A 14,013-nucleotide genomic window follows, 5' to 3' on the forward strand; every position below is an offset into this window, starting at 1 on the left:
TCCGGTCTTCTTCCGACGAGCCTCTTACCGTGTTCGTCATCATGATCCTTTGGGCGTAGTGAACAATAAGGATTGCTAAGTGGTTGTTTAAATGTTTGTGTACAAAACACAAAACCATGTTGCCATTTACTTTATGTGTTCTACGCTACTACTTCCCTACCGTTGAAACCGGCCAGTCAAGCTACTTACGTGTTGTTTAACTTTCTAGATGTTCTACTCCTTCTGTCTTTCACTCTCTCTCTCTCTGTTTACTATCATCTACCGCTAGTCTTCTTTTGAGCGAAGCCGAATAAAACAACCGAATCCACTTTAAATTGGAGCGTAAAGCCATTGCAGATTGAAACCACAGTAAACAGTAGAGATACTTTTTCACGTAAATCCAAAACATTGAAACCTGAACAAGGTTTTCATGGTTGATTTTATCCAACTTTCTGAATGTAACAAAATTTCGGCTCGGTTTCTATCTTTCCACTGTTTGGACCTCTGACAACCAGTAAATATGTGTAAGGAACGTTTACTTTCAGTTGACCACCCGTTACAGGATCAGTCCCCTCTTGACTACTCCACTTTCTCTCCTCACCTGTCGCTCTCTCTCTCTTTCTCTCTCTAGCTCTATCACTGCCCTCTGTCTTATCCAAGCTATCTACTCTCAACCGCTAGTGTCGATTGCTGAAAGTGAATGCTACCATACGGCTGCCTACTAATGCCATGTCCATTCCTTTGCTCTCTTTTGCACGCCACCGTAGAACTACACCTCAGCGAATCAATGATGCCAGGAGGACGATATTCCGTTGCGGGAACGAAAAAAGTCGTAATAAGCTGCACCAGCAAAGACCATATCGGATTCCTTCCTCCATGTCCAGTGAGGTGCGATCGGTGAGCCTGGCAACTCGAAATGGCCGACCGGCAGCAGCAGCAGCAGTGCGCCATCTTGTCGCGATGGCGTCTTGGCGTCGGGAGTGTTTTGGGGTTTACTTTTAGTGTGCGGATTTTCGGAGGACCTGGAACCCGTGTTTGTTGAAGCCAACAATCGAACCCCACTAGTAGACGTAACGTACCACACGGGATACCACCATCACCACCGCCAGCAACCGGACGGCGATCGCGGAGCACCGTCAACCTGTCCACAGGCTCCCCGCAACGGAATGGAGCCATCACGGCCGGGCGGCACACCCGTACGAAGTAGTAGTAGCAGTAGTAGTACTAGCAGCCGGAGGCCGGATTTTGCACCGAATCGGTGAAGCAAGCAGCATACTATCAAAATAGACAACTCTTACTCTCCGTACTTTCAATCTCTCTACTCTGAGACAACCCCATGCTAGGAATGGGCTAGCGGCTAGGATTCTAACTCAACGTCCAACGCGCGTCAGTGTACAGTGTTAAACCCTTGTTCGCCTCTCGCGCGCCTCTCTTACATCTATATCTCTAACCGAACAATCGTGTTTAAGGCCAGAATGTCCCTCTTGTTGCGCTGCGCGATCCTTTGGCGCGCGGACTCCCTTTGGAGCCGACTGCGACCGTTACTGTTAGCGACTGTTTTTGTTACGTTTAAAAAGGCATCGAGGATGAGCAGAGAGTCCCAAAACTAAAACCCACCCTCCGCGAGACCCATCGGCGGGCGTTGTCACTCTATCACACAACACCATCTTCCCCCATCTCTCTCTCTCTCTCTTTCTATGTACCCAACGAGCCACAGTAGAGAGAACTTAAAAACAAAAAAACAAACAACAAAAAACACATTACGAAGTCCGTCAGAGGGAACGGAGCTTAGGAATAGTAACAAAAAAAACCCAACCCCCCTATAGGATAGCGTACAATGAAAGCAAAAGTAATACTAAAGTAATAAGAAGATTAATGCTAGCTCGTAGGTGTTCGCCGCCCTAAGGATGGTGCGCAGCATGAAGTAACATTAAGATGAAGCAGAAGACGAAACTAGCAAATAAGGACACGGAAATCCTGATAGCTTTAAAATGGAAGGTAACACGTGAACTAGTCAAACCCATCGCGCGGCGATTGGGAAAACGGTGCAGAAACCACAAGTGGCGCTCAACACAACACACCACACGAAGGGTGGATTTTAAGTGCAAAAACACGCAAACCATAGTGAAAACCAGTAGAAGCAATCCGTACGGTGTCGCTGAGACGGCCCTCGGTCCGAAATCCTCCCCAAAAACCCCGTAGTCCCGAAAACTCACCACTGACCGCTAGGATCACATATCAAGTGTGTCGAGGTCGATAGGGCCAACGGTTAACTTTAAACTAGAAAGACAGAAGGACAGAAATGGAGTCTGGTGTTGGTTGGTTTATTTTATGCTTTCGGAACGATCGTATCTTGATCGTGGTTCCTAACCAGGGTCGTTCCTGAGCATAGTCGTGTAGGCACACCGATTACGAGACCGATTGCCGGGTGGAGAAAGGGGGTTTGTAGTTCAACATACCTTCCTGCCGGCCGTCTGCTAGATGCGAGGGTTGCGAGGACGATGTAAATAAGAACACCAGTCAATCAAAGCTAACAATGAAACCGTAGACAACCGTGTGGTCCCCAGCACCAGCCGAAGCGGTATGCCCGTGAATCGTACCACTGATCCTCGTTTTTTTTTGTTGTTTTCTATTCGAATAATTAATTAGGCAAATTTTGAGTTCCAACAAGGTTTGAGTTCCTCACTTCTTGAACTATTCTTCTTAACACAAGCGGTTGGTAGGCAAACCAAACACAGAAAACAAAAAATCGAAAATCCTCTCGTTCGTTTCGATCATCTAGGCATTAAATCAATCTTCCAGCTAGATCTGTGAATACTACTTTAAAATAACATTAATAATACTATTAATCGAGTACCGTAACGTGATTGTTGTTTATTGATAAAAAGGAAAACCCAAAAAACACACTTTTAGAGTAAAAACATTACAACACAGTAAGCAGAACGAAAATCAAACGAAAATTATAATATAATTAGGTGTAATGGAGACAGATAGACAGAGGGACGGAAAGAATCGGCTACGTTTGAGTGGAAGTTACAAAGTAGCAACGAAAAGAAGTAAAGCTTACCAGTAAACACCCTACCCACGGCTAACCAACCGCTCGATGGATCTTAACGTTGTTACAGTGAATGTAAAGAAGGGTGAAATTACGTTTTTGCGGTAAAACTCGGACCAACTCGGGCCGAATGCGAAAAAAAAAAATACCGCAAACCTTGCGGGTGTTCTTTGCGAAGAGGGTCCAATTGATCCCCTTGACAAAACCCGGATGGCTCACATTAGAAAAGTCGGTCCACACGACACACACCAAAACAGCGTAAGGAAGGATCCATCAAACCTGGCGCTCCTGAGGCCCCCCACTTCGTAGGGTCACATGAAGGGAGCATCGTTTTAAGACACTTCTTCCACTTCTCGTTCCCCACCCGGGAAACCCGTACCCAACTGCCGGCAGTGGAGCGAATTTTATGTTCATTAGGTACCGTCTCTTGTAGGTGTAGCAGTAAAATACAAATTAATTGTAAACGGAGCCATAAAACTGAAACTACCATTCTAAGCATCCGCTCGCTCGGATGAGAGGCACACATACACCGAGCGAGCGAGAGAGAGGGAGAGAGAGAGAGAGCGTGGCACACCGAAAAACGAATGACGAGTAAAATGTCAAACTTATGAAGTAATTGTAAGCGAACTCTAAGTGATTTACTGAGCAGCGACGGCGGCCGTTTTAGCGTTAATCAGTAATCAATTAATAAGGCTCCGCTCCGAAGGCTTCGAGCGACTCCGTTACGGGCGGCGAACTGCTGACACAATTCTAAACTAATAGCAAAACTCGACAAGGAGCGTGTGTTTGTGTGTGTTAACGTGTGTAAGACAGCAAAGACAGGGACTGGGTGTCGTTCGTAATAAAAACATGTTTTATGATAAAAAGCGATAAAAATTCAACTTTGAACCCGGTACAGCAACCCGACCTAGAAGACGAGTTGGTAGAGTTAGCCCCAGCACTTGGTGGCCGGGGCTTGGTTTAGGCGCATTGGAGGCGGGCGAAGATCGACGCATATGATCGTAGTAACATTTACTGTGGAAACTTGTAGGCGCTCTCGATGCTTCGATTTGGAACGGCTGCGTACGGCTTGTCCAAGGGGCATCCTTTTGAGGAGACGAATCCAAGCTCACAGCATAAGCGTGTTTGTAGAGCAGTCTTTTAGCAACATTCTGAGTCAAGTCCTTAAACCAGTACCCCCCGGAAAAGATCTCAATCGTTAAGTGATTGGAAGTTCAGTTTTTGGTTCGATAATTTTCTCCACATCCGAGGGCCACTATCAGTAGCAGGTCCAACCGAGCAGAATCTAGAGCGTCACACCGTTACGTAGCGTAGCTCCTAGAGGAATGCAGCAGGATTAGTGAAACGAGTGCGTTGCAAGCAAACAAACGAAACAAACATAAATGGTGTTGTGCATGACAATTAAATGAAACGTAGAGCCCACACACTAGCGAGTCAACGTGAGGATCAGCATAGAGCGAGCGAATCTCGAGGGGCAAACCGAAGGCAGGGTCTCCGGCTCCGGGATGTGTCACTAGCACTAGAACAGTGTGTCGCTTTTTTGGTTCTTCTGTGGCTTCTGTAGCATCATCTTCGTTCAACATCATCGATCATGCATGTTTCTTTGTCCACATCCTTTGGCGTCGGCCTCCCACGTGGAGTCGTTCCGCCATCTTGGCACCTTGGCACTCGATTTGACCGCAGGCAGCGATATACCGATACACGCAAACACAGCAATAGAAATGAACGGTCACTGGGAAGTGCATGATCATCAACATGTTGGGATTGATTGTTTCCACAATTTGGCGCAGCCGAAGCCATCGGTGCAGAATATATTACTAGAACAAGAATTAAAATAATAACAAACAAAAAAACAAATGAACCGAGCGTAGATAGAATGTTTTAACCGGTAGGCAAATTGTAATACCACAAAAGATGATCAACTAAGCTAAGCGATACAGTAACAGAAAACCCGGAAAATAGGAAACAACCGAGCACCGAAAGCGGAGGGGAGTAGCCGCGCAGAAGACGGCCCGTTACACGCCAACGAACGCAAGCACACACCGCGCGATTGAAGGCTTAAGTGGAAAATTGAGGAAACCAATGGAAAACGGATCGACTTGGGCGGGCGATCTTGGCAAAATCCCATCCCACGTCAGTTAGCATTTACTTATCGGTAACTTTTGTAAAAACACACGAGAAAAGAGAGCGACAGTTATGAGAGCCCTCCCCCCCTGGGCCGGAAGGAGCCGTCCTCCGGTGGTCCCAAGCCAAGGGGATTGAGGATTGGGCTTGCGTAAAACGAATTTACCTTCCTTTCCCGAATGACATGCTTTTGTCTCTGTCCTTTGAAACATCAATCAATCCGCCTGTTGGATCGCTTCGTTTTGGGGGCCGCTTGACAGCACAAACCAATGGGCAGCTCTCGAACACTCGTTCCCGTATTGCGCCACTCCTTCATTGACGCCTGGCTCCCACGTGCATTCGTTTGGTCCTTTCCGCTTGGCCGCAGGCACCGAATAGTTGGAGAAATTGAACCAAAGGATCGTCTCAACCTACAAGCTCGCCAACAACGGCAACGTGCTTGTGCCGCTAGAGGTCCCCGTTAGGTCCGTATGATCCGTTCGCGCACAGTCTTCGGTGTCCTCGTCTTCTCGTTGCGTTATCATCGCCGATCGGGCGATTTCTGTAAATAGTAATTTTAATGCGCCTTCTTTCCTCCTATCGAATCGAAAGCATGCCATTACTGAAAACTTTCATGTACATATTCTGTTTTGAATAGACCAAAAATGAATATATATTATATACATTGACAGATTCTTAGGATAAAGTGAACGAGATGTGTACCGAAGTTGAAAAGGGATAATAAAGTGTTGTATTCTGAACGTTGCCGCGTGTTTCCGTTGTTTGGTTCTTCTCCCAAAACTTTGCTCGGTCCGTTTGGTAAGCATTTAATATACGTGAAGGTTTACCATCCCGCTGGGCTGTGTTTTGTGAGTTTTAATGTAAGGATCTCCCTGCGTGACAATTGAAATGTGCTCGGGGATGCTCGGGGATTTTTTTCCTAAATTTTCCGTTTTTCCATTCTTTTCCAGCTTCTGGTAAGGCAACTTTGCGTCCCAAATACGCCCTTCCCTTAAAGGCGGTGGCTAATTTTGTGAAAATGAATTATTTATGAAGCAGCATTGCTCTGTACGGCAAACAGCGTAATCTACATGCTTGACAGCACACACGCCACGGCGCGGCCATGATTAATTTCGAGAAAAGTTTATCGGAGTCAATCTAACACTCGTTGGGCTCCGGCGGCTTCAAACCAATCCGACAGCAAATCAGCTCCCAAAGTAACCCCCCGTTCAGCCCCCCGAGGTGCAGCTTTTATTTCGCAGCATCGAAATACACATTATTACAGCTACATTACGAGCAGCATGTTTTGGGAAACCGGGACCGGGTATTTTTGGGGCCAGATACGCGGTTTGGTTTCCCAGTTGGAACCAGCTCCGAAAGCCGCCTCGTGCGCTGCTGCTCCGGGTACCGTTCCGACTGCACTGTTGAATTAGCGTCAAATATTTAATTTCACATCGCCCGCGGCCAGCTCCGGCACATAATATAATATCGCGCACGACGCGCACCGTTTTATGTGATTTGCAAAATGAAATTTCGAAATCCCGCGGCCGGCGCACGGTGCGGTTCACCAGGATACCCAGAGTGAGTGCAGGGTTCTGATGGGTGGGCGGTGTTCCTGGAAAGGCCAAAAAAATCCTGAACACCGAAAAAGGGCAAATAATTTGTGCTCGTCCTCAACCCAACTCTGAGGCTCTGAGGCGCAAGGGACGGTAACATTTGATGCCCCACATCACCTCTTTGGGGGCTTTAGCGCGATGTGCGTGGCTGTACTTCATTAGCTTCAGGTGAGGATCACATAAACACCGTGAAGCGTGAATATTTAAGCTCCCCAGTTTTACATTAGGCTGTCCGACAAGGCAAAGGGTAATAGTTTGCTCGATAGAGAACGATAGAGGTACGAAAATAGAGCTGACAGTCCCATCACCGGCCCGCATCGAACCATACCGGAAGCAACAAGTGGTCGATGACGAAGGTCCTTTTCGGTCCTTTCGACACCTTTTGACATGCACACCCCTTGCAGCACCGGGTGGCTCAGTGACAACGAACGCTTGTAGGGTAATCTTTTTATTCCTCTATGTTGTCATTCAGTTTGAGCCCTTAATTCCCAGACGACCCAGAAACTTTGAATTTTTCCTTTGGATCCAATCTTTGTTAGTTTTGTGGAATATGAATCGAATAAAAATCGTATTGAACAATATAATGGTAAACTCAAAACAAATTGGAGGAACCTTCTACCGAAGAAGCTTATTAAAATATTGAAATTATCTCAAAATCCTTAAAATTGCATTAAAGAGAGTTCGAGACATTTATTCAATTATTTATTCAATTATTCAGCATCTGTTAGTTCAAAGCTGTGAGTTTTCCGGAATTTAATTAAGTTGAAGTGAATTTTAGTCGTAAATATGGTCACACCATCCTTAACGTCCCGATGGCCGGCCTGTAAGATGGTAATATGTCGACTTCACAACTGAAATTCCATCCAGCGTACAATTCAACGCGATTTCAACCAAAATATAACAGCAACTCCTTTTGGGCTTCTGCTGTGACCTCTTGTGGTTCGTCAGACCGTCGGGCAACCTTGGCCGGAAGTTTAATCCGAACGAACTGCATCACCCAGACATTACGATGCGTCCCCCCGGGGGCCACATTCTATCATTCCCGTGCGCGTTCGGTTCGGAAGATTTCAATCTCGGGCTCGGGCGGAGGTCCTGTACTGTTCGCAGTCTCAACTTGGTGGGCTTGGTTGGCCGCAACGGATCGCAACCGCGGTCGCACACACACACCAGTATTACCATACACATTCCCTCATTCTGCGTTCTCCGGGCCTAGAATGGCCCGCGGGGTCTCCGAAGACGGCAAGCGAGGAGGAAGTTCTTTTGCCCGGGGCAACCACGGACGGAGACCGAACCGAGCGAGCGAGTTGCTCGGCGAGTTTTGGTTTTGAGTATTCTGCCCGGTTTTTTGTTGTTGTTTTATCGTGCCCTCTCTTTCGCACTGCCGATACTGCCGCCGCTTGACTTGACAACTCAAACAACGCCGGGCCGGGCCGCACGGCGGATGGACGCCGAGCGCCTCGGGCAGGGCCGGAAAAATGATGATGAACCGCGCGCGCCCCGGTGGTGGTGGTTCTAAAGTCTGCCCCTACGGGGTGTGTGTCCCTGAAAGAGAGAGAGAGAGACAGCGTTCCGTACCGAGAGAAGAATATACACTTTATACTTATATATATTTATTTTATAAGCGCCTCGAGGACGAACCGGGCGAATGAATTTCCACGAGCCACGTGATAGCCGCCGTGGCGGGGCAGGGGATGCACGATACAACCGGGGACTGTTGCTGGCCCGCGGCCACAAACCCGACCAGCAGCATAAGCACACACATGCACACACGCGTGCACACAGACAGGCGTCAGCCATCGGTTCGCAGCGAGAGCAGCGGAATATAATATACGGTCGAGCCCTGCGGCCATCGAGCAGCCCGCGGCCAACACAGTCGGGCTGGGCCGCGCCAACAAACTCGTACCACGGCGAACGGAGAACGGAGTGGCCGGCTGGATGGCCGGCGGCGGCCCTCCTCGCTCTCTGCCGGGCCCGGTCCTCACTCCGCCAAAGCGTAGCCCGCGGCTAACTGGTTTCGTGGACGGTTTTTCTCGCCGCCCGATCGCCTTTCGGATTCGGTCCCGAAAATGAGGCTCCGCCACGGTACGGCACACCGCGGGCGGGCTGCGGAGTGAGCGGAGGGGTGCCCCCGCGGGGCGGACGATCATCGTTGCCCGCGTTCGGTTGGTCGAATCCACAGTGTGGGTCAAGTGTAACGACGCGTTTCGATTGCCAGCATGTAAAACAACCAAATACAGGGTGAGCAATTTACGATAAATGTTTTTATTTGGTTATTACAAAAAAAACGGTTGAACTTTTATTTGAGAGGTTCATTCCTTCCATTTTTTTGTGAAAAACAATTTTAGTCAAATGTTTACCAAGATTGGCTCATTCAATCGACCTCTTTTGGAGTACATTTTCGACTGTCTGTGGTCCTCTTCCTCAATAGCAACTTGAATTTGGATCTTGAGGTTGTCAATAGTTGCTGGTTGGTTTGCATAACATAAATATCGATTGTGGCTATCGCTGTATGGTACGTAGCGCCATCCTGTTGAAACTAAATGCCGTCCAAGTTTTCAGCATCAGTTTCGCCGAAAAACTAATCATCCAAAATCCGCACCAAGCTTCAATGAAATGAGGTTTTCCAATATCGTACCCTTTGGATTGAATACCTAACCCTTTAAAAATAAGTTTTTCATATTTCCCAATTTTCTGCAATTTAAATTGTATTTTATACATAAATGTCATGAATGAACCGCTCAAGTATCGAAAAATATTCAGCCGTTTTTTAAAACGAAATGAAAAAATGTATCGTAAATTGGTCACCCTGCGTAAGCATCATTTAAACAAAATAAGAGAATTCAACTGATGGTTGTTCTATTCTACACTTTCACAGCTGATCGAACATTACAATTATGAGAAAAATCTATAATTTAAAAACATTATTTATTTCACTAGAGAAAAGTGTATCGTATTCTAGATTGAATTGAATGTTAATTAGTTACATTTAGTGTCCACACCAGAGTCCGACCGAGCCAATGTTCCGAAACCAGCGCTAACGGAAGTTCACACACGTCACAGATGACCACGGCAGAAGATTCGCGCCTTGTTCGAATGATTCGCCACCACCACGTGCCAAACGAGCCAAATGGCGACCAATTTATCACTAATCAATTAATCATTGACCCCCAGCACGAAACACTCGCAAACCGTCACGATCGGTGGGAAAAGAATCAAGGAAACGATCGAGAGAGAGAGAGAGCGAGAGAGAAAGAACACGAGAAAATGATCCCTAATGATACTTTTATTACCCCTTTCTAAGCACCTCGTAAACCAAACGGCGCGTGCGAGCGAAAGAGCGCTACTGGAACGAGGGCGCCCGAGAGGGACGCAAATGCTGCACTTGGCTCGCAGGATCAACACTCATGAGGGAGAGAGAGACAGTGCATTTGTTAGGTGTTGAGAGGGCAAGAGTAAGAGAGATAGAGCCAGCGAATGGCTCCTGAGACGCTGAAAACAGCTGATGCGAAGCCGAACCGCGATGCGATGGTGAGAGCGTATCTTCTCACCCCGGCGAGCGCGTTCTCACCATTCACGCGTGAGAAGCCCGACGAGTGAACCGGTTCGTTCGTGTCGGCGGCTGGATTTGAATTTCGAGGTGACCGTTTCAGTCGTCTCAGAAACTTCGCGCGCACCAGATCAGGGCGAGGACCGCTCTAGAGAGTGTTTCGTCGTCGTCGTCGTCGTCGCCGCCGTCGTGTTTCGTCAACAAAACCATTGTATCGTCTGTGTGTGTCTGTGTTTGTTTGACTGCGACCCGAAGTGACCAGGCGGCCAGAACCTCCGGAACCGACGGAAAGTCGGCCCCGATTTAGCATCACATCTGTAACGCGCGGTGCGAGTGAGTGCCCCAAAACGAAGCCACCATTTTCCCGTTCGACATTTTCCACCTTTACTCCGCCGATCTGGAGCAACGGAGCAGTGCGCTCGGCCTGGAGGCCAACTGCTTGAAAAGGTAGGCAGAACCCCTTCCCGCGCCGGTCTCGCGTGTCTTTAAGCCGGGCATTTTTTTTGCCGCTGTGGACACACACGCGAATCCCGAAAAAAACGCGAAAAAAAGCGGACAAACATCGAACCGAACGCGAAGTTAATTATAATGTGTGTACGGCCAATAATAACCAATCGACAGATTAATTTTACGAGCGGAAATCATTTATTTATCAGCGCCATTGTGACTTCGGCCGTGGTGCGGAAAGGAAAATCTCGGAAAACCCCGGCGCCCGGTGGGTGGTGGCATCGGCGGGTGGCAGCACATCCTGGTGCATCGTCGCTTGACCCCACCGCAAGTTTGTTAATGTTTTCCTGTGACTCTGGGGGGTCCGGATAATTGGGAAAATTATGATACACAACCCAACCCACCCCAATGCGGCCAAATAATGATGCTGATAATGTTAATGAAAACTTCCCTTCCCTGGGGGCCCGTACCGGGAGTCCCTTCTTTTGTGTCCATTCGTCACACATACACACGTGCACCCCGTGGTTCAATGTTGAAAGCGTCCTTCCGAGTCCTTTTTTCCGGCCTCCGACTTTATTTATTTATAGTTGGTAAATTCTTAAAGCATAAAACGGGGTTTGAAAACACCCAAGGAAACGGATGGTGTCCGAGTGACAGTTGGGATCGAAAAGGATTGGCACGTTGGGGACATAGCTTCCTCAGAACTCTCCGTGGAGTTCGGTTTGGATCGAGGCACCCTGTTCGCGGCGGAAGATGATCATACGATCGACAGCCCGGCGCACGTTCGCGTTGTGCTGCACCCAGAGCAGGAAGCCCACGTTGATGATCAGGATGACGGAGAGGATGAGCAGGATGAAGACCTGAAAGCTGTACGCGTGCAGCGCCTCGGATCCGGATCCGGATGCCGACCCCGACTCTCGGTCTTTTGCCTCCGCCATCCGGTCCATACGCTCCCAGGTCGTGCGGTTTAGCTGATGGATCATCTCCAGTAGCTGCTGCTGCTGGTCTGCGATTCCCGTAGCCCTCACCGTCGTCGGTGCCTCGGGTGGATCCTGCGGTTCCTCGGTTTCGTTGACGGAGTGGAGCACGGGCCGGAACAGAGGCAACCGGGCGGCGGCCGAACTCTGGCAGTAGATGCCCCGGACGTTCGGGAGATGCAGCACGGTACCGTACGCTTTCGACGGCTCGATGCTGATACCGTGCCGTTTGCAGTAGCGCATTAGCTCGATCAGATACGAACAGTTCCAGTGGTTGGCGAACAGACCCAGGTGCTTGAGCACCGGAAACAGATCCCCGAGCTGGGCGTAATCGAGATCCGTTAGGCGGTTCCCGTCCAGAAACAGCTGCTGCAGATCCGGAGCGGCCGTCAGCACACTGACGTCGAACGTGCGCAGCCGATTAAACGAAACGTCCAGCCAGCTGAGGGCCGTCTGTTGCGAGAACAGCCCATACTCGAGATGGGTCAGGTTGGTCGCTTCCAGATTGAGCACCACGAGACTCCGCAGCGATAGGAACGTGGTCAGCGGTAGTGCGCCGAGCTCGTTGAAGGATGCATCGAGTGACACGAGCTGCGTCAGGTCGGTCACATTCACGATGCTGGCCAGCCGATTGTGGGAGATGTTGAGATGCCGCACGGTGTACGCATGGCCCGCCGGATGCCCGATCGTGGTCAGGTTGTTATCCGACACGTCCACGACCATCGTTTCGGCCGGAAGTGTGAAACTGCGCAGCTGATTGCCACGCACGCTCAGCGTCCCGATCACGCCCAGGCCCAGGGCGCCCGGGTCCAAGGCCGTCAGGCGGTTGTGACTCAGATCGAGCGAGGTTAGGTAGTTCTCGCGCAGCACTTCACGCCCCAGGACCGTCAGTCGGTTGTGGTGTAAGAGCAGCACCGTTAGAGCTTTCAGCGAGGCGAACAGATCATCGGCCAACGACTCCAGCAGGTTGTGGCTTAGGTCCAGCTCCGTGACACCGGGCAGCCCACCGAACGCCTGCTCCTTTACCTCCTTGAGTCGGTTGTGGGATGCGTTTAGGGACAGTAACCGCTCGGCACCCATAAACACCAGATTGCCGAGGCTCGTCAGTCCGTTGCCACTGACCGACAGCCGCTGCAGTTGCTTCGCGTGCTCGAACGTGTACCGGTTAATGTTCTCCAGCCCGGTGGCCTCGAAGCTGATCTCCTGCATCTCGGGAAACGCCACGAACAGGGCACGGGGCACTTCCGTCAGGTTCGACTGGAAGAACTCGAAACGGTACGGGCGCGGATAGTCCGACACGAAGTCTACGTCCTCCGCGAAATGCACGATCGTCACGTTGAACAGGGCACAGTACCGCACTTCGTACTTCTCGCTCTCGTAGTGATCGCACTGATAGATGATACCGTGGGCTGCCCTCGCGATCAGGACGAGCACCAGCACCAGAGGGGTGCAAAAGAACCTGAGCGACTGCATTGCTTCGATCCTTGCTACTCTATCAACGGCCACACTGTGACTGTGACTGGCCGCAGAAGGAAGTAGACAGTGTCGTCGACAGCAGCGGGCGACTATTTCTTATCAAAATTCGCGTCTGCCTTTGCCAATGCGGAACCGACGGGTGTTCCTTACGAGTTGTGTCTAGCGCTTGCCCCACATACGATGCGGAAGGACCACAAACTCCTCCTCTCCACACACACGGCACGTCGATCACGTTGATCGCCTGGGTGGAGTTGTGTAACCAATCAGCTGAGGCCCAATCTGCGCCGGCGATCAGTACTCGCAAGACGCGGACGGTCTCACCAAAGAAGGGAGTGAACTTGAAACACTGAAGGAACTGGGATCGGGCGACGGGTGTGCGATAAGGGTGTTTGGCATTTTGTGCAACGATGCAGCTAATGGCACTGCGCTGTTTGCTGTTATAGGGGAGCCAGGGGAACCCAAGGGAGCCCAGCGAAGAAAATGAAACGCCACCGTCGGGCTGCATCCGTGATAAGAAAAGGGTTCGACTGTTTAGCAAACCGTCACAGCAAGTTTTTCTATTGTGTCAATATTATTTGTTATTTAGATTAGAGCATAGCAGAAGTTTTTTCACAATTGTGTTGGGAGTTTAACACACATGAAGAAAAGGGACTGGCTTTTTTACCGCCACACTCAGCCTCTGTTGCTAAAAGTTTGCCTAAGTTTTATTCAAGTTAATTCAAAGTTACATTTTAGAAATAATTGTGCCTTAACATGCCAAAAAGAATTGGCCGGCTGGATTGTTGTTGCTATATTTCTATTAAGTTATAAAAA

The 14,013-nt window shown here is 49.4% G+C and overlaps 1 protein-coding gene across 1 annotated transcript; it reads right to left on the reverse strand.

Annotated features, from left to right (window-relative positions):
• Positions 1 to 11,301: 11,301 nt before the first annotated feature.
• On the reverse strand, positions 11,302 to 13,226 carry LOC131208427 (insulin-like growth factor-binding protein complex acid labile subunit). The gene has a single exon (XM_058201178.1). It carries the CDS (start codon positions 13,195 to 13,197, stop codon positions 11,446 to 11,448), a length of 1,752 nt encoding a protein of 583 aa, XP_058057161.1. The 5' UTR covers positions 13,198 to 13,226; the 3' UTR covers positions 11,302 to 11,445.
• Between the last annotated feature and the right edge of the window lie 787 nt (positions 13,227 to 14,013).

This window comes from Anopheles bellator, chromosome 1 (genome assembly GCF_943735745.2).
Source record: "Anopheles bellator chromosome 1, idAnoBellAS_SP24_06.2, whole genome shotgun sequence".
Lineage (NCBI taxonomy): Eukaryota > Metazoa > Arthropoda > Insecta > Diptera > Culicidae > Anopheles > Anopheles bellator.

Excerpts from the sequence above, each read along its gene's own strand:
- LOC131208427 (XM_058201178.1), bottom strand. The coding sequence starts at position 13,197 with ATGCAGTCGCTCAGGTTCTTTTGCACCCCTCTGGTGCTGGTGCTCGTC.